This window comes from Puccinia triticina, chromosome 16A (genome assembly GCF_026914185.1).
Source record: "Puccinia triticina chromosome 16A, complete sequence".
Classification (NCBI taxonomy): domain Eukaryota; kingdom Fungi; phylum Basidiomycota; class Pucciniomycetes; order Pucciniales; family Pucciniaceae; genus Puccinia; species Puccinia triticina.
The window spans coordinates 2,964,282-2,984,185 of NC_070573.1; the positions used below are offsets into that span (position 1 = coordinate 2,964,282).

Here is a 19,904-nt window from a genome sequence, read left to right on the forward strand (position 1 = left end):
AGTTTTTTGGGATTTGTCACCGTGCCAATCAATATTTTAGGTGCTCAGAGGCCCCTTTAAAGTATCAAACAAATACAATTACCCCTTCAACCCCTAAAGAAGAAAAAAAATGAAGCCCAAAAAACTGCTGTGCTCACCTGAAAAGCATGTCCCCAAGCCCCAGGGGCTTCACTTTTTTTTGGAGAATAAAGCTGAATGTCTAAAAACATTCTCAGTTTATTTTATGAGTTGTGTGCAAACAGGATCTCATTTATTTGTCTCATTTGGGGCGCTTAAAGTCCCTAAATAAGTTTTTTGATGGTAGTTCATAGCATTTATGGCAGCTTTTAAAATTCAAGAAATGGGTGGATTTTTTTTGTGTAAGTAGGAGAAAAAATAACACCAAATGAAAAAAACATGACTAAAAGCATAACTGAAAGATTTCTTAATCATGAACATCTAATAAAACTCCAATAATAGCTAGGCATTTCATTGCAGTTCGCGGAGTAATTCTCAGCGGTGCACACGGCGGTCTGTAGGTTGTAGAGATTTCCTCCACAGTGCGCCAAGAGTGAACCGCAGTGTGCAAAGTAGGTCCATAAATCAAGAAGAAGAAAAAAAAAAGTTCTACTCTTATCTGACGTGTTTTCTTTTCATCCAAATCAACTCAAAAATAACCCTAAATCAAATAAAAATCCAAGTTTATTAAATCCACAGAATCATGGAAGGCAAGATCATGGGTTTTGCCTATGTTCATTAGCAAAAGACATATTACAGGTTGAAAATAATCCCCAAATACCCCGGGGGGCACCTCGGATTGACCCTCCAGCTTGTGCTGCAGCAACAAGCAAAAGTGGGCCGGTCAAATTGGATTTCAAGGAGGGCCTAATCAATTGATTAGGGCAGCTCCAGGGAGGGGGTAGGACGGAACCGGATCCCCTGGGGAGAAACACACCTCCCCCTCCCCTCTTAAATAGACGCCGGGTTGCCACCCAACTCTTGTCAGACGTGTTGCAAACGCCCCCACCCAAGCCTTGTTGTCAACTACAATGGTCTTGTTGCACGCAACCTATCCAGATCAAACTCGGCCATATTTGGACCCTTCCCCCTCGCCTCGTCTTCCTACATATTCCCCTGAATTGCACCCTATTGCGCCCTGACCGGAAACTTTATTTTCATAGGTCGCGAATCGCGATAGTTGCAAAGACATCACAACCCAGCTAGCCCTTTGCCTCGTTGTCATCTTCAACACTCTCTGCCCATCGACCTCAACATCAGGTAAGACCAGCCCTAATGGTCAACAAGCAGCACTTCCTCAGCAGCACGAGCACGTGCACGAGCACGAGCAGCAATGGAACCAACCCAGGAGAAGACTAACAGCAAGAAACGGCTGCAACCAACAACCATTCCGACCCAGCCGACCAGCTCATCTCCGAAACGGACGCGGGTCAGCTCACCATCAGATCAGATGCAGTCCGAAGACCGCACCAAGATCCCAAGCCAACAGCCAGTGCTAGTAGCGGACGAATTCCAGACAGACGCTGCCCGACAGATCGATGCCAGTAGCGGACTCCTGCCCGAGCAGTCGGGCTCAGGAGAAGAGAAGCCCCAACAACTCACCCTCTCCCACCAAGTTCGTCACCAAGTAGCCCTCCCACCCAACTACAACTACATCCCTATCTCAGCCCATCGCCCCCCAAGTAAACCAGCTAGGACATATCCCTTCACACTCGACCCTTTCCAACAAGTCTCGACCACTTCAATCCAACGTAACGAGAGCGTACTCGTCTCAGCCCATACTAGCGCTGGGAAGACCGTTGTTGCCGAGTATGCTATCGCTCAATGTCTCGAAAACAAACAGAGAGTCATCTACACTTCTCCTATCAAGGTCCGCCATCTTTCTTCCCTCTTAATCATTTTCTCCCATTGCTTGAAATTCATCTTGTTTTGTAGGCTCTTAGTAATCAAAAGTATCGAGAATTGATGGCCGAGTTTGGGGACGTGGGTTTGATGACCGGGGACGTGACAATCAACCCAAGTGCATCATGTCTAGTCATGACAACAGAGGTCAGCACAAAGCGCACCCTCAGACGAACCAAATAAGCTAGAAAAAATGCACCGGTTTATCCTGATTATTGCGTCCTTCTGTTACTCATCCAAAACAGATTTTACGGTCGATGTTGTATCGTGGCTCAGAAGTAATGAGAGAAGTGGCTTGGGTCATCTTTGACGAAATTCATTATATGCGCGATAAGGGTAATCAGCCATCCCTCTTCTCGTTCAACTTGGGCCAAATCATGCCCCAAAGATCACTCTTCTCTCCACCGGCATTCAAGAAAGTTAATCTATGTTCGGGGTTTTTTATGTCATATCAGAAAGAGGAGTCGTTTGGGAGGAGACCATCATTCTATTGCCCCACTCGGTTCGATATGTATTTCTATCGGCAACAATACCTAACGCGATGCAGTTTGCCGAATGGATTTGCCATACCCACGATCAACCTTGTCATGTGGTTTACACCAATTTCCGACCAACCCCACTACAGCACTATTTATTCCCATCTGGCGGCGACGGAATCCATTTGGTCGTCGACGAGAAGGGCGTATTTCGAGAGGATAACTTCTTAAAAGCGATGGGATCCTTGAATGATTCGAGAGGCGAAGATCCTGCGAGCTCGATGTCCGGTCGAAACAAGCAGGGCAAGACTAAGAAAGGCGGTAACTCGACCAAAGGCCCCTCCGATATTTACAAGATCATCAAGATGATCATGGTCAAGAACTATAATCCGGTCATCGTCTTCGCATTTTCGAAGAGAGAGTGTGAGGCACTAGCAATCCAGATGTCCAAGTTAGAATTCAACTCCGAAGAAGAGAAGGAAACCGTCGACACGGTTTTCAAGAACGCGATCTCCAACTTGTCTGAAGACGATCAAGGCTTGCCACAGATCAAGCACATCTTGCCACTTTTGAAACGGGGGATTGGAATCCATCACGGTGGTCTACTGCCGATCCTCAAGGAGGTCATCGAGATCTTGTTCCAAGAAGGGCTGATTAAAGTCTTATTTGCCACGGAAACCTTCTCGATCGGCTTAAACATGCCCGCCAAGACCGTTGTCTTCACTACCGTCCGTAAGTTTGATGGGAAAGACTTCAGGAGTTTGAGCTCGGGTGAATACATCCAAATGTCTGGCCGAGCTGGTCGTCGAGGGTCTCAGTTTTTTCATTCTTTATCATTCCTGTCACATGCAATACTGTTCTCTGTAATTTTCTCTCCTTAGTTTGAGAAATAGTAAAGATTCTGAGAAATTTGCGCAAAATTGGAAAATTTTCACACTTTTCATATTTTTCACTTTCATTTTTTTTCTGTCATAATCATTCTTGGGAACTTACTTTCCACCCCTGTAGCCAAATCCATGAATTCAGGTCTGTTGCCTGAGCTTCTGTAATGAAAAATGCAGTGCCAAAAAGATTAGATGACCCACTGTACATGAAATCCTGCTACCAACCAATCAAGTCCACCAAAAACTGATTGGGTGTCAAAAGAGTTTACATTATGACCTTATGTCCCTTGCCATATATCAATGACAAACATGCATTAATCATCAACACTTGCATAAAATTAATCAAACATTGCCCTTCCTATCACCTTTGTCTGTCCCCCAACTCAAATTTTCCTCCAAAAGAATAGCTTGGTCTTAGTGTTAAAATCCCTGCAGCGGCGGAGCCGCCTTGGCCTCTAGTCTAACAAAACCCTTGATTTTTTTTTGCCCACTCTGTGCTTGGAAAAGTGAAGACCCACAACACGTCCACAGAAGAACCTCCCCCTTCATCTAAGTATATTAAATCCACACTTCTGTGGAAATTGAGATCATGGGTTTCCCCTACCCCTTTCTCAAAAGGCCCCAAAAGGGGCCTGCCAGCATGGCCATGGCCAAATTGGCACAGTTTCCCCCATTTCCCATCTTGCCAGTAAGAAGTATGTTTGACTTTGATGCTGTAGAAACTAAGTTTAAAGTCCCCAAACATTAATGCCTTAGACTGATCCCCCAGTTCATGAATCATGAATGAACAGGGACCGGATTCTCCCCCCTCTGCCTGTTGCAAATGCAAGGGGAGACAGGGGGGCTAATGGGTTTTGAAAGATTTGATCAGCCTGTGCAAGTGCAGCAGGGGAGCTAAAGTAAATTTTTGTAGTGGGGAACACTCAGGCAGTAAAATTATTTTAGTCTTTGGTCCAACCTTTGCAAGCGCAGCAGGGGGGCATAAAATTGTTCTTTCTCCTTGGGCCTAATGCAACTGCAAAAGATGGAGGGTTTTCCATCAGCCTGCGCAAGTGCAACAGGGGAGGAATAGAATAGGTTGAACCCCCTCAAGCCCCCACAAATGCACGGGCGGAGAGGATAACCAACAGATTAAGCTCAACCTCCGCAGGTGCAAGAGGGGAACTCAATCTGTGCAGACTGTTCCTCTGGCAAAGAAACACTATTTGTGTGGAACATGCGCTGTCAACTGCCCCCTACTTGAAACACATTCTCCAAAGAAATCTGTTGCCAAACCGCTTTTGGTACCAAACAGTATGTATGTACAGCAATCATTTGTTGTTATGGATTCCCACCCAACTCCTCAAATAGAGACTGTTAACTTCCAACATCATCTCAGAGATATTTATGTGACACTGTCACTCTGGGTCTTCAACGCACAAGCTTTCCACCCTGGACAATTGCGGGCAACCCAAGCTCCTATTGCACAGGGAACCTGAGCAGATTGGGGTTTTCCCTGTGCGGAGTAACCCCCTCAAATCCAGTCATTTCATTCTATTCAAGCCTCACAACATTCCCGCCGCTTGGGTGCTGATAAACCCACACCCCCTATTTTGGGGGCACACCCACGTGTAACAAATAGGGGGGTTCATGTTAGGCTGATTTCAAAATCAGTCAAAAAACCTTGTTAAAAATTGATGGCTGCTCATGCAGGTCTATGCAAGGGTATTCTAGAAAATAAATAGAGTTCTCAGCAAGACCTCCCCTTTGAAGGCCTTGCTGAAGGGAATGCTTATGCAGTATTTTTTTTTAAGTTTATGCAGGAAGCGTGCATGAGATTTGAAACCATCTGTGACGAGCAGCCAAAATCAGGCTAACGTGAACCCCCCTAATACCTTGCAGATTATGGGATTATTTATTGGATGCTTGCCTGATTATGGTTTTATCATTAGGCTCACTAACATGATGATTGGCTAAAGTATCTCTTTATTATCTTCAATTGATCTCGATGGCGCATGATTAATGACGTGTTCTTAAATTAACTCTTGACGTCATCGGAGTGTTTTGTGAATCCTGTCTTTATGTTACTCTCTCTCCAAAGAACTTTGTTTCCTCTTTTCTCTCTTCTTCATTGGAATATTTCTTAATCTATTGTCTTTTCCAAGAAGCTTGGACAGATTTTGAAAAAAATGTTTTCAAAAGTCCTTTGCAAATCACATATCTTTCATATATACTCGGAGTTTTCATTTGACAGGTGTCAGATACAGCGCAAGGATAAATTAAAACCCAGAGCCATCATCCTTGAGAAGATGGTCTTGGAGTAGACCTCAGGAAAAACTGAGCTCATATTCAAAACCAGAGCTGCTTGTTGACCCCTCCGACCATGGTGCATGGTGACAGACCGCTGCCCTCTGCCCAAACGGAGGGGCCAACCAAGCTCCAGACCGTTACACAACCTGCAAAGTACAAGAGGGCTGTGGGATACTCCAGCCAAAAGTTAATCTCAAAATCAAAAATAAACCCATACACAAAAAAAAAATGGAAAAGGTCCAACCTTCTCAGAAAAGACAATATCATTCCCTCAAAAATCAAAATCTCATTATCAATAACTTTATTACAAATTGAGTTATCCTATTAAGTTTCTATCACGCATCATGTAGAACTTAAATCTAGTTACTATCCAAGCAACAGGCGAGTTATCCTCTTGGATTTAACTTCATAGCCTATCTAACTTAGCTAATTTCCCTCCTCAGGGGAGCAAAGCAACCTCCGAAGGAGGGACTTACGCGCTATGTCTACCCCGCGGCCTGAGAGAATTTCAACTTTTGGTGGGCACTTTTTTATAATCAACATAGCACATGGGTCTCTGGACCAAATTCCTTCTAGTTTTCATTTCTGGGACCACCCAAGCTGTCCCCATCTATGTACTATTTCCATCTACCCCCATCCCTTTTCTTTGATCTGCAATACCCTTTGTAATATCATTAGTTTTGGATCCTGTACAGTGCAAGATGTGTAATGAAGGATGAAGTAGACATCATGGTGGTCATAAAAAAGTAATTTGAGTGCCACTCAAGGCTTCAAAAAATTTGAAAAATATGCAGGAAGATTCTCCATGGTCTTCTGCATCTTTTGTTTCCCCAACACCTGATCACCCAATGAGAATTGGTGCTGCTACAAAACGTCAAAAAACAGCATTTTTGAAATTCTCTCAGGCCACGAGGTCAACATAGCGCATAAGTCCCTCCTTTGGAGGGTCCCTGCGAGACGGCGTCCCCCCTCCACACAGAGAGGGACTTAGTTAAGTTAGATAGCCTATACATAGTGAATTGGGTAGTAGCCTGATCCTCACACAACGCCCACGCCCTTGAAAGAAGGGTGTGCAGCCAAGCACATCCACTTTCAGGTGTGTTTTGGCATGTGCACACCCAAAAAGGTGTGTACACGCCTTTTTTAGTCGGCGAGCCTGGATAACATGTACATATGTGTACATGTTATCCAGCCTGTATATGTATAGTATATATATACAGGTTTTCCGCCCGGCCCGTACATAGGATACATAATCCAGGCTGAGGTTACCCTCCAGAGGGGGAATACATATTTACCCCTTCGCCAGGAAGTTTTGAGGATACACATCTTATGCTGCTCGTCGAGAGGAAACAAGGGGATTCCTCCCGGTGCTAGCAGTAGCCATATCCCCTCTCCCCCTGGGAGGGAAGGCCCACCCTCCCTCTCCCATCTCGCCGGTCAAAGAGGAGCTGCTGGGGAGCCTAGGTTGTACCCAGGCTTGCCAAGAGGTTTTCCCGACGAGTAGGACACATAATCCAGGCTTACCAAGAGATTTCCTTCTGGCAAGGAGGATATATGTATCCTCCTCGCCAAGAGGTTTCCTCTCGGCCTTCCCTCCTGCCCTTTTTAAGCAGGGAAAACTCTTGGCAAGAAGGATACATATTGTATCCTCCTTGCCGAGAGGAAAAAAGGGGATTCCTCCCGGCGCAAGTATTAGCTGTATCCCTCCTTCAACAATGGGAGGTTACGCTACCCGTAACAGTAGCGTAACAAAAACGTAACGGAATCCTTGCCGTTATTGTTACAATGACGGCGGCAAAGCTTCTGTTACGTTTTCTTTAATTTTTTTTCCCTCTCTTCCTAGCCTCGTTACGTTATCCCTTGCAATCATAGAAGGATAAACTGCACAAAAAAGGGGATTTTTCCCCCTTTTGTGGCATTTTTACCTCTGGTAACGCGGTTAACGCTTTATCTTCGTTATTTTTACGGGTATTGAGGGTGAAAACACCCTCTGTTACGTTACTCACCGGCCCAAGGAGCAATGTTGCCAGATAAAGGTAACGTGTTATCTGGTAACGGTGGCAAGTTACGTTACAAAAATCCCTCTAGATATTGTAACGTATGTAACTTCCCATTGTTGCCTCCTTTCCCCCGCTTGAAAAGGGCAGGAGGCGAGGCCCTCCCTCCCTCTCTCATCTCGCCGGACAAAGAGGAGGGCCCTCCTCTCGCCGGTTGAAGAGGAGCAAGGGCCCCCTTCTTTTACCGGGGAAGGGGAGGGATGGCCTTGCACACCTCTTTCAGCCAAGCTGCACGCCCAACACAAGAGCGTGCGACCTTGCACGCCCGTTTAGCAAGGATTGGTAAGAAGGGTGTGTGCACATCACAACAAGTCCAAAAGTGGGCGTGTTGGCGCACACCCTTTTTTCAAGGGAGTGGGCGTGGGCGTGCCCCCAAAACGGGGCGTGCATTTATCAAAGCCACCCCCTCTTGACTGCGCCTAACCTCAAGTTGCTCCCCCTTTCCGCCGGTGGCAAAACTCCGACTTTGAGCCACCGACACCACCCACCCTTCAGCCAAACTTAACATAAGGGATGCTAAACCTTGCTGCTGCGAAGTCAGCGCTACTTTGTGCACGCATGTTAGCCGCGGGATTCCTCTACTTATCGCGCCTAGCTGCAGGGAGGTCAGCACAAATCTTGTAAGATTCTTTGAAGTATTGCATCGGACAGTTGCAAAGTCTTTTACTTATTCAAAATTTTGTAGTCTTTTAAATATACTTCGACTTTTTGTAAACATGTTTGACAGACTACTTGGCATGCTTGTGCTCCTGTTCTTTCTTTTATTCTTCAATATTTATGTCTGTCTATTTTATTTTATTTTCTTTGTCTACGTAGCTGGTTGACAATAAGAGGGACAATGATATTAATTAAAACTATTTATAAAAAAGCTTCTATTCTGAAATATGATTCAACTGCCTGGCTAAGTTCAAGCATCCAGCAGACAGGATGGAGGTAGGAATAGATGGCAAGCCCAAAAGTTCACTAAAATTTCAAAACAATTGTTTCACATCTTTGTGTTGGGTTCCAAGCTGTCATGTAGATGTTTTGATGCAGATTCTTGGCATGTAGCTTAAGCTGAACCCCTAAAGGTACTGCAGCAAAGCCGCCTTGGTCTCTAGTCAGACTTATCCCCTATTGCATTGTCTATAACTTCTAAACAAGAAGAGATAGAAGAAAAAAATGTGCTCTCCAAAGAGTACCCTGATTCTGAACTACAATTGCCAATGGGTTGAGTGCCATATTCTAGCGCAGAGCTTGAAGAAACAGAACGTACCCGTGTAGCAGAACCGCACAATGGTAGTTGAATTAAGAGCTCCTTGTGGACACCTATTGCCACGACCAAGGACCCTAAACCTCGTCGTAGAAAGGTCCAAGCACCCATTAAGATATCTGACTGGACCTCTGAACCGTCAGCAAAGTCTAGCGCAAAAGAATCCAAGAAACAATCCTCTTCAACAAAAAAAAGTAGGAGACTTTCTGCTAAATCTCAAGCTACAGGTACTCTTCTTTGACAAATCATTTTTCAATTCTCATTTACTTAATAAACTTCCTGATCATAATGCCTCCCCATCTCAGGAATGGCCAAAACCTCTCCGCAGAACAACAGCTCCACTACCAGCTCAGTCCTGCAGCAGAAGAGCGGCTTTGAAGAGCTAGAATTGGCGCTGCTGCTGCTGGGAGAGGAATTTCTCACCTTCCTGCAAGATGAGCCTTTGCCCCCGTAGGCTCCATATACAGGAATACCTCCGGCGCTGTACGATCCAAGGGAGAGGTCCCTGGCCCTAGCCTCCAACAGGTTGACCCCAGTACTGTGCCCCGTAGAGAGGGATTCAATGATTTTAGCAGGCACTCTACAAACCCAGAGGTTTTACGAAAGGAAGCGCAGCCAAATCTAGCCCTGCTTCTGCCTATTCAGAACCACCTTCCAGCCAATTCCTCAGGCCCAATGGAGCTCATACCAGAGGATCCAGAGATCTCAGGTCTAGTCAATCTTTTCAACAACCAGTTCAACCTTTTTGTCCAAGCTTGAGAGGCGCAGAACCTGAGATCTATGAAGATTATCCTCTCCCAGGCGGCCACGACCCAGGATATGATCAAAGACATAGTTGGGAGAGAAGAGACTATCCGTCTCTGCCAAGAATGGATTCCCCGGATGGAATTGAACGAGATACTAGAGCGCTCAATGTACCATCAGGGCAACAGCAACAAGCCCCAGAACACGGCTGCCCCTCCTTTGCATAACAATCCGTCCCTGGCTATAATTCCTCGCGCCAGCCACCAACTCATGATGGCTACGCCAACCCCAGAGCCCGCAAATTTTTAACACCAGACTTGAGAGACTGGGAAGGGTCATACCCTTCTGTACAGTCAAGGAACTCTGCCGCCCCGCCGCAACAACCTCCGCTCCAAGAGAACATGCCTTACCGCGGCCCTCAAATGCCGCCGCCACCTGCACCCCCTCCGTCGCAGCCGCCGCTCCAAGTGAGGCAACACCCAGCTACTATACCGCAAGAGGTGGTTCAGCTGTTCCGCCACCATCCCTATCAGCAACCTGGCGGGTACAACCAACAACATCAACACCCCTATCCTCCCACGGCGCACACGTACACAGACCAATACCCCCCTCCTCCTCAAGGAAACTGGAGAGGATCAGAGAGGAATTGGAGACGCCCATGAGACAAAACTCAAAGAGTTTTCCAGATAGGAGAATACCTCTTGAGAGCTACTCAAGGAGTAAGGAGGGGCTACAGGCGTGGAAGAGCTCGAGGGAGAGGCCAGTATTAGAGGAATCATTACCCAAGAGTTCTTTAAGTAGTGATTCCCCTCTTGGACTTAGTTTAGATATAGATAATCTCTCTGATCCCTCAAATAGAGAATTCTTTCTGAATAACCTTAACAATGACATGTCTAGAAATGGCCCTTTATTCCTAGAAGAAAAATTACAAGTTCTTTTCTCTAAGTTTCTCTCTGACTTATCTGGTACAGTTGAAACCATTCCTGGTACTCTTCTTGAATCTTGTGTTAGCAATTTTAAAGAATTCCTAAATCATTCTATTCTTTATCTCTTTAAAAATGAATTTATTCCCTTTTTTACTTGACCAAATCCTGAACAAAATAGGAGAGTGTGCCAAAGAGAGATCCACTGTGAGTAAAAATGTGTTAGAACAACTAAAAAAACACATGGATGAGAAATTTGAGGCAGTCCAAGATCTGATCCTTGTAAATGAGTCTCAATGCCATTCCAACATGGATACCACCAGGGGAGAAAGTGTGGCACTCTCCAGAGAGTGCCAGACTGTAACTTCCTTTAGCAACCATGGCGGGTATAAAGCATGTAAACATGTGTGACACATATGCAAATTAAGCTTGTGTCAATGTGTATGTGATGTTCACCTCAGTCTGCTCTCATCTTTATCCTAACCTCATGGCAAAGTTCATATCTTCACCTGAATTTGAACCAATGATCAACTCCAGCTTGACTAAACTTCACCAATTTCAATGGGTGTTCCAGCTGAGGATCCTGAAAGCCATGTTTCCATCAGAAAAGGTAAATCTTGTTCAGCTTCACTGTGACCAGGAAAGCTCTAATAATCAAGCCACAAGGGGACCTCAAGATGTATGCATCTCCTGGTTATCATTTCAGGGTGGTACAATCCAACTTCTCTTTCAGATAGATCTGAAGTGGGAGGAAAGACACCAGAATCATCTCTTAACTGCCTGGCATGTTTCAACAATTGTTTCCAGGCCAAACATTGTTCATATGTGATGTAATTAGCATTATTTTTTCAAATCACCCAACCACTGGAAACACATGTGTTAGAATTCTGCCCCATGCCCAGAGAAGGGCCTATTTCTATTTTGTTCCTCTTCCTTCCATCAGGGTTCCATAGTCAGCTAGGCCCCTCTTTAGGCCCCTTTTCCCACATTTATTTCTTCTGTTCCCACATGAAATACATACTTCACTTAGTTTTGAGCCCATGGTAGTCAGACCTGCTCCTCTGGAGACTTCTGATCTGCTGTTCTGAGTCCCTGAGCATTCTGCGCTCCTGATCTTCTTCAGCTCACCCTTCTTCAGTCTTAGGCCCTTGGCCATATTTCTTTCAACATGATCCCCTGGGCTCCACAGTGTAACAGTAAATCATAATCAGACCTGAGTAGTGGCTACCTTATCCAGGATTGTCCCTGTTGAGAAATTTGGTATTCAGGAAAAAGTAAGTGCAATTTTACCAGCTTTCTGGAACAATTCCCAACCTCACCAATCTCACCACTCTTTCTCTTGCCTAGATCTGTGGGATTGTAAGCAACAATGCAACCAACAACAAGGTGATGGTCAGGGAGCTCACTTGCTTTGAAGGCAAGACACACTGGATCCAATGTTTTGCCCACGTCATCAACTTGATAGTCCAGTCCATACTCCGCCCATCCAGAACTCAGAAAAATCAACAATCCAGGAATTTGAGTGTGATTGAATCCAATGATGATGGGGATTCTGAGGAGGACGACCCTCTGGGGCAAATAAGATTGTATGTTTAAGTTCATTGTTTTCACTTTTGGTATGTTTAGCTAATTATTTTTTGGCATGATAGGCTTGCCGGTGGGGACAAAGGTGATGCCACATCAGATGATGAAGATATTGGATCCAGTGACAAAGAAGAAACCTCTCTTTGAGCTTCTGAAGATTACAAAACCCCCAGTGAGGCAGATATTGACAACTTTAGCAATGAAGACAAAAAAAATCAATACACCAGCGGATCTTTCAGAGAAACTTTGGCCAAAGTAAGCCAACCCTTTTGATTGAATCAGAGATTCCCCAAGTTTTGGGCAATTGCCAAGAAACTGAGGTTCTCCCCCAATTCAGAAGCAGAGTTCATTGAGATCTGTCAGGAAAAATGATGTGCAACCCCGCACAACATCAAACAAGATGTACGTCCTCTCCTCTTTATAGAATTGCAATATGTAAGTTTCTTTCCCCTTGGTTTTTTGATTTTCCTCCTGTTACTCTTTTCCCTTTTGCTAAAATTATTTCTTCCCCAGTGCTGCACCCTTCTTTTTGGGAATAGTACTTCAAGTTTACTCACTTGAAACCTGAATGGATAGCCAAAGCTATCCAACTTGCACGCAACATGTGGGTCTTGCATTACAAGCCATGAGTGATCCCTACCACCAATGCACCAACTCCAAGCTCCAGGGTAAGTTATTTGTACCAAATGTGATGTGGTGTAAACAATGAAATTAATGAACTTTGATTTTCTAGCTCAATGCTTGCCCGCCTTGGAAATGCTGCTGCAGTCAGCTCATGTGACCCATTTGATATGTGGCTCAATGGAGCGCTTATTCTTGAGGATGGCAATCCGGTGAATCCTTTGGATTGGTGGGTGAAGCAGAAGGCTTTAGGAAACATGCATGGGGGACTGGTGCATATGGCAATAGACATTTTAAGCTGTCCAGGTGAGCAATAATATACTAACTATCCCAATCTTACAAATCATCGCAGATCATTGATTGTCTTCAATTCCTAGCAACATTGGTTGATGTTGAGCGGGCCTTCAGCTTTGAGCGCGATTATGTGACATCAAAGAGGCACAGACTTGCACCCCAATTGCTGAGCAGGGGAATGGCTTTTGCTTTCTATTTGAAGAACAATAAAATACAAGAGGGTGTCTTGGCGCAGTGGAAACAAGGAGCTGAAGAAAATCAGAAGATGCAGAAGAAAGGCAAGATAAACGCAATAGTACTTGATGAGTGATAGCACTCACCAATCTATATATAGTTTGCATGTGTGGTAGTCAGTGTTAGTTGGGTAATAAAAATGATTAAATTTTTTTTTGCTACATTTTTGGCTGTAAGTACTGCTGGTACCCGTCAGAGGTACCGCCAGTACGCGCGTAGAGGTGCCAGGTGCGGTACTTGGTACCTAATTTCAGCCAAATTTCAACCTGGTACCCGGGTGTCAACCAGTACCCGGGTCCCACAGGGCCATCTTTAGTACATTATAAAGTTTAGCGGGCAGTAAAAACACATCATGACTTCAAAATTTGCACTTCAGGAAAACATTTGGAAGTAAATATGTACAACAAATGGCTTCCTGCCATTTTGTCTGACCCAGGTATGTATAAATACTGCAAGTACATAAAGCAATGAAAATGCCATACGCAGATAGAGTTCAAAAAATCTGAAGAAGATGGTAAGGATGGATCTATATGTCTAGTATACTAGCCCATTCTGTATATTCATCAAATTCAATAAATCAGAAAGCTTCTGCAATTTGATTTCAAGCTGATGTCTAAATGGAAGAACATTTTTCAGCTGTATTCCAACTTCTCAACACTGTGCCAGAAGGATTTATCAGTTCCCTCTTCAATTTTTTTGAGTTTATTGAGTTGAATGAGGTACCCTAAATACTTCTTATCAATAGTTTTGCGCAAATCATGGGGAAATTTCTTTCCCCTCCGGAGGCAAAATTTTGTTACTACCAGATGGTGTTGGTTTGAAATTTCTTGAAAAATTTGTGATGCCTTAAGCTTTTTATTGTTTCATGTTCTGTGTTCAAATCTTGGTCTTGAGGTCTGCAATTTCAGGTAGACATGCTTCTGTTTTTTTGTGAATCTGTCAGGTATTCTGGGCATTCAAATAAGTCTCTGAGCAAAACTGCCAATTTTGGTTGCATTTCAATATCAATTGGTTTATCATCCTGATCCATGAAGTACATTTCTGCCAGGGAAGGCAGCACTAAATGGCCATTTTCATTGATATGCAGTTGGAACATCTTGAAGAAATCATATTCAAATTCACTGACACTTGAAATCACCAGAATAATTCCCTCAAAGTCCTGAAGTTGTTGGAATTCAATTGATTGCTTGAAATCATTGGAGTCCATCCACTTTGAAGCAGCCCTCCTTAAATCATCATCCCTCATCAACAGCCGCTCACTGCCTCCGCACAAGCTCAAGCCACCACCACGCTCACTCATCCTCAGCCAAGCCACGCAGCCTCAAAAACTACATACCCTTCCAGGACGCGCTACTGGTTGTCAGGAAATCACCATACCACCGCTGCCGGCGCCACCTCTTATTGTCACTCTCCACAACCGTTAGCACACCCAGTCCATCCAACAACAACAGCAACATTACCAACCCTCCTTGCGCCTTGCGAGTCTCCCTGCCCACCTCCCAATGGCCCCCACTCAACCTGCCCTACTCCTTCCTCTTGTCCGACAACGGCCTCCTGCTCCGTCGAGCCACAACCCACCAGCATCGCCAGCTCAACCAACGGCCTCAAGGCCCGCCGTGGGCTCACCAAGCCCCTTTCAATATCCCTCGCTGTCATCCCGGCTAACAACAACCATCAGCAACAACAAAATTCTAACGTCACCCAAGGCCTGGCCACCCCGCTCAGAGCAAGACACAAGCAAAACAACAACAACAACAACAAACGCAACATCAACTCCAAGACCTCCGCCTTCTTGTGCTCCCTTCTCCCCTATCCTTGGCTTGGAGACCTCGGTTAAGCCTGGGCCCAGAGTCAGGTGGTCCTGGTCCTGCAGCATTCATGCTTTAGACAGCAAATCAGGGAGGAGAATTTGTGGTGGAAGAAGTCATTTTCAGCAATAAAGGTGCAGGCTACACCTTTGAAAGTGCAGCGGTGTAGCCGCCTTAAACTCTATTTTTTACCATGTCATACATCATTTTGTAGTGGGTGAGTGCTTTATGTACATCATCATCCTTTGTGAACCTGAATGCAGTAATGTGGTTGATTATCTTTTCTAAGAGGATTTTCATCTCAGATGCTGAACTGGCTTTCTCTGGCAATGCTTTTGCAAGAAATTATTCCCTTATTTCCTCAAAAAGATTGAAACCACTATATGAAGGTGCAGATTTTTCATGTGCAAGTCGGCCCTCAAGTAATTGGAACTCTACCTGGTCCCAAGCCTCCTCATCAAAATCTGCCAAGTTGATAACAAATATGGATAGATTAATGGGTTTTGATTATTTTTTCCCTTGCATCATCCAAATGTTAGGAAATGAGACTAACCTTGGGCAAGCTCTTTCAGATTGCTATTCTTATGATTAGGGTTGTTGGTAATGCTCATTCTGAGATCAAAATTGATATATGTGCTGGGAAATTCATGTTGAGGGTATTTGGCAGTAATGAAGTTTGCAAACAATTGACCCTGATCTTTGGTCTCAAAATCTGAAATGGTTTCTGGAGAGATAAGTTCAAGTTTTTTAAATTCATGCAATAAATCAATCATCAAGTGAGTCCAATGGGAAATTCCTAATCTTGCTTCATGTTCCATCAAAACATTTGAATTGGTGGCAGGGATAACTTTCACAGCATTCACAAAAATGTGAAGGGATCACTGCAAGAAAAACTCTAGAAACTGCTTGCAGTTGAGATGCAAGAACTCAAGGCAAGCTGTGCCCCATGCAAGAATCAAGCACTGGTTGATTCCATGCACATTGTCTAATTTATGCAAGAGTGAGTCTAAGGTACAAAAAACTAAGTGCAGGAGTTGATACCTGTGCAAATTCCCCTTTCATGTGCACATACCCCTTTCATGTACACATACCCCTTTCATGTGCATATATCACTTTTGTATGAATTCACCTCTTTCATAATTTGTACATAGCCCTTTATGTGCACATACCCCTTTCATGTGTGTATATCCCTTTCATGTGCATGTATCCCTGTCACAATGTGTACATACCCCTTTCATCATGTGTTCATGACCCTTTCATGCTTACATGCCCCCTTTGAGTTTTTTAGATCCCTTTTAATACCCCTTTTATCATTCAGGTTTACATACCCCTTTGATGTTTACATATCCCTTTCATGTGCAAATACCCCTTCTGCACAAACCCCTTTCATGCATAAATACCCCTTTCATGCATAAATACCCCTTTCATGCATAAATACCCCTTTCATGCATACATACCCCTTTCATCATGTGTAAATATCCCTCTTATGTGTTAATACACCTCCTCACATTCCCCTTTCATGCATACATAGTTCTTTCATCTGTACATATCCCTTTCATGTGTACATACCCTTTTTATGTTATTCTGGCTGGATTTTTTGATAAAAGAAAATGAAAGGGTGCTCAGGGGGGTGCTCATTTGCCTCAGCCTACTGCATGAGCACTACAGCATGTTCAACATTGAGATGCTGAACAAGGTACACACTCAAGTTGCACCAGCACGGAATTTGGGTGCTTGACTCCAGCTTGAGCTGAAGCTTGGTTGAAGCTTGCTGCATCTCAACTGCAAGCAGTTTCTAGAGTTTTTCTTGCAGTGGATCATCTATTGTGTTGAGGCGTACTATATCCCAAATTTTATGGGGCAATACATCTTTTCCTTCTCTCAGTAGTAATGACTCCCCCTTTTGAATTTTTTGATCTTTCCATCATAAAGATTCTTCACAATATGCTCCAATGTCATGATGTGCTCCTGAAATTCTCTTGGATATATGTTGTCTAGGATTTGAATATTTTCTTTCAGTTGGTCAATCTTCCTCATCATTTCTTTTTGATGCCCTTCAATCTGCAATATTTCTGAAATAAGGAACAATTATTTCATCAGAAAAATAGAATCTGATGTTCCCATGATAGGCTTTGGATTTACAGACTTCTTAATTTTCCAGTATCCACAACTTTTGGCTGATAATTTGAGTCATTTTTTTAGTAATTTCCTTCCTTTTTGAGCCCACAGGATCTAAAGCAAACACAAATTTCAACAAGTCAATAAAAAAATGAATCTTCCAATAAATAGATCTGTCTCAAGGAAACTGTTTTTACTACCTTCTAGTCTAGAGGTTGGCTCACTGGAAGGAGTTGATTCCTGAGTCGCATTGCTTTCATCTGCCATTTGATTTGAATCAATTTGACTCGCAATGATAGAATCAAGGGTGGGCCGCTACGCCACAGGGCCACTTAGCGTTAGCGTAGCGGCAAAAAGCGCCCGCCCATTTTGAGTAGCGTTAGCGCGCTGTTAGCGCCGCTACGCTGCGCTACGTTTCAGCGGCGCTAACAGCGCGCCAATTGTTTGTTAGTGTTAGCGCGCCGCTACAGTCACTACGCTACGCTACGCTGCGCTACAGCGCTTTTAGCGGAAAAAAGGCCTTTTTTTCAGCTAAAAGCACTGTGGCGCACCGTAGCGCGCGCTATTTTGCGCCCTGCGTGTGTAGCGCTAGCGCAATTGCGCGCATCTGCGCTAACGCTACGCTAACAGCTAAATTAGCTGCGCACCCTTTGCGCGTAGCGTTAGCGCAGAAAGGTGCAATTCCGCTAACGCTACGCTAAAATTTAGCGGAATTCCGCTACGCGACGCCACGCTAACGCTACGGTTAGCGTAGCTGGCCCACCGTTGCTTGAGATCAGGTGGTACTATTTTATCCAAGTGAATGGCGGCACTAATGGCAAAAATGTTAACAATACTGCCTGTGTACAACCAAATTGATTAGGAGGAGGCTCCATAAGTTGTGATCAATTTATTGTGGGAGCATTTTGGCCCAAGAAGACTGCAAAGCATCCAATCTCTGCAAGCTATCTTACTGGGGCATTAACAAAAACCCTAAAAAACAATAGCTTTCATAATTGCCAAATTTGAGTGTTGTTTGATATGGCCCTGAAAAATATTAAAATTGGACAACAGAAATTACAGCGCAACCACTGTACATACATAGTTGGGGTATGTAGTCAGAATTACCTCGGACAGATACAATTCCCACACATGTCACAGCTGTTGCAGCCAGCGCAAACATAGCTGTCACCATGGCCATCGACATAACAATAATGTGGGATAGCATCTGGTACATCAGTAGCAGGTGGGAGTGGATCACTGTTAACACCCAGGACTGTAATGGCGTTGGTATAATTGGGTATGAATGAAACATGGTCTAGTCAGTAAGATCCTTGGGATATTAGTTAGGTAATAAGTTAGCAAGTTGCTGTAGGCAACCTTAACACTATTTTTATCACATTTTATGAAGGACTTTTCAATAATGGTTGAAACATCAGAACTGGTGGCTGTGAATCTGACCAGCTTGAAAATTTTTGCCATGATAAATGTGATAAAAATAGAGTGAAGGTTCCAGGGCAAATTGGAAGAAGAATCAGGCTTCTCAGCTCTGGTGCCAAAAAACTAAACATACTTTGTTTGACCAAAGGTTCTGACTGGATGTCAGAGTCATGAAGCGGAACACTGGCTCCACGAACCGCCTGTAAGCAGCACGCAGCGACCAACAAAGCTGACAGGTTCTTCGAACAAGCTCGCATTGCAGATTGCAAATCACTTGTACTGTAGATACGATGGACGCATTAAAACCTAAGATTACACCTGACTGGAATGGAGGTACTCGGAGCAGGGGCATGCAAAACTTACCGGCCTGGTTTGGTAAACAAGAATCAAAGGGCTGATTGTACGATAGCGAAAGGTGCGGAAGCCTGAGGAGCGGGAACGACATGCCGACCTTGTAGGCTGTATTTATAGAACACGGTTTGCCATGAGTGCAGTGAGCTCAAGTCTCTCGACACCGGAAGTTGCTAGCTTAACACCAGCCTCTCGTTTCCGACTGAGGTGGGCGAAACACCGCCAGAAGCCTCTCCCGGAGCGATCCTCTGCAAGAAGCCACTGCTGCGTGGCGGGTGACCGGGTTCACTCTTTTGCCGGTGTCTCCGTTCCTTCCCTATGTTCCAGGGGAAAGCTTCGATCGCATGTTGCGCCATTTTCAAGGCCAAAATCCGGCACCTCCCGGTTTCACCAATCTGCGACCGGGCCGATTCTTCAGTTTACCCGGGTAGGAGTCAGCGCATGGCAGCGTTTCGTCGGGTTTTTCCGGGGCGTGAGTCAGGGGTGTGAGCCGTCCATGCCTTGCAACCGGCTAAACCAAAGCCGGGAGCCGGTTGAATGGCGCACGCCGATACAACTCTTTGGAATTAACCCTCAGCTGATAGCCAGGCCCGGTAGATGGATCCTGGACATGGAAGACAGCTCAGGAGCAACCCGGGACACCTGGAGGAGTGTTGCAACCCTCTTCCTCCCCCTTTGACCAAGGCTTCCCCCCTTCCAGTTCCTTCCTCCACCTTCTCCTGATTCTCAGCTCGGGGAAAATTATTGCCCAACCGATTCCTTGTCCCGACCCTATCGGCAATTATGAAACCGTGTGCCAGCGCGCTTAGAAAGCCTCCCAGTGAGGCAGCTGCCTCCATGACGGGAGGGCGCGCTTTGTGCGAGGCGGGCGAGGGACTTGTGCTCGGCTCGGCCTTGCACTGACGTCGGCTCCAGCAACTGAGAATACGGGTCAAATCTAGGGCAACCACT

General features: G+C 44.9%; 1 protein-coding gene across 1 annotated transcript; it reads left to right on the top strand.

Annotated features, from left to right (window-relative positions):
- Positions 1–1,330: 1,330 nt before the first annotated feature.
- PtA15_16A298 (uncharacterized protein) lies at positions 1,331–19,000 on the top strand (the record flags this gene model as incomplete). Its single annotated transcript, XM_053163973.1, has 5 exons — positions 1,331–1,867; positions 1,933–2,046; positions 2,145–2,235; positions 2,355–3,107; positions 18,888–19,000. The coding sequence occupies 5 exons, from the start codon at positions 1,331–1,333 to the stop codon at positions 18,998–19,000; spliced, it is 1,608 nt and encodes a 535-aa protein (XP_053027945.1).
- Between the last annotated feature and the right edge of the window lie 904 nt (positions 19,001–19,904).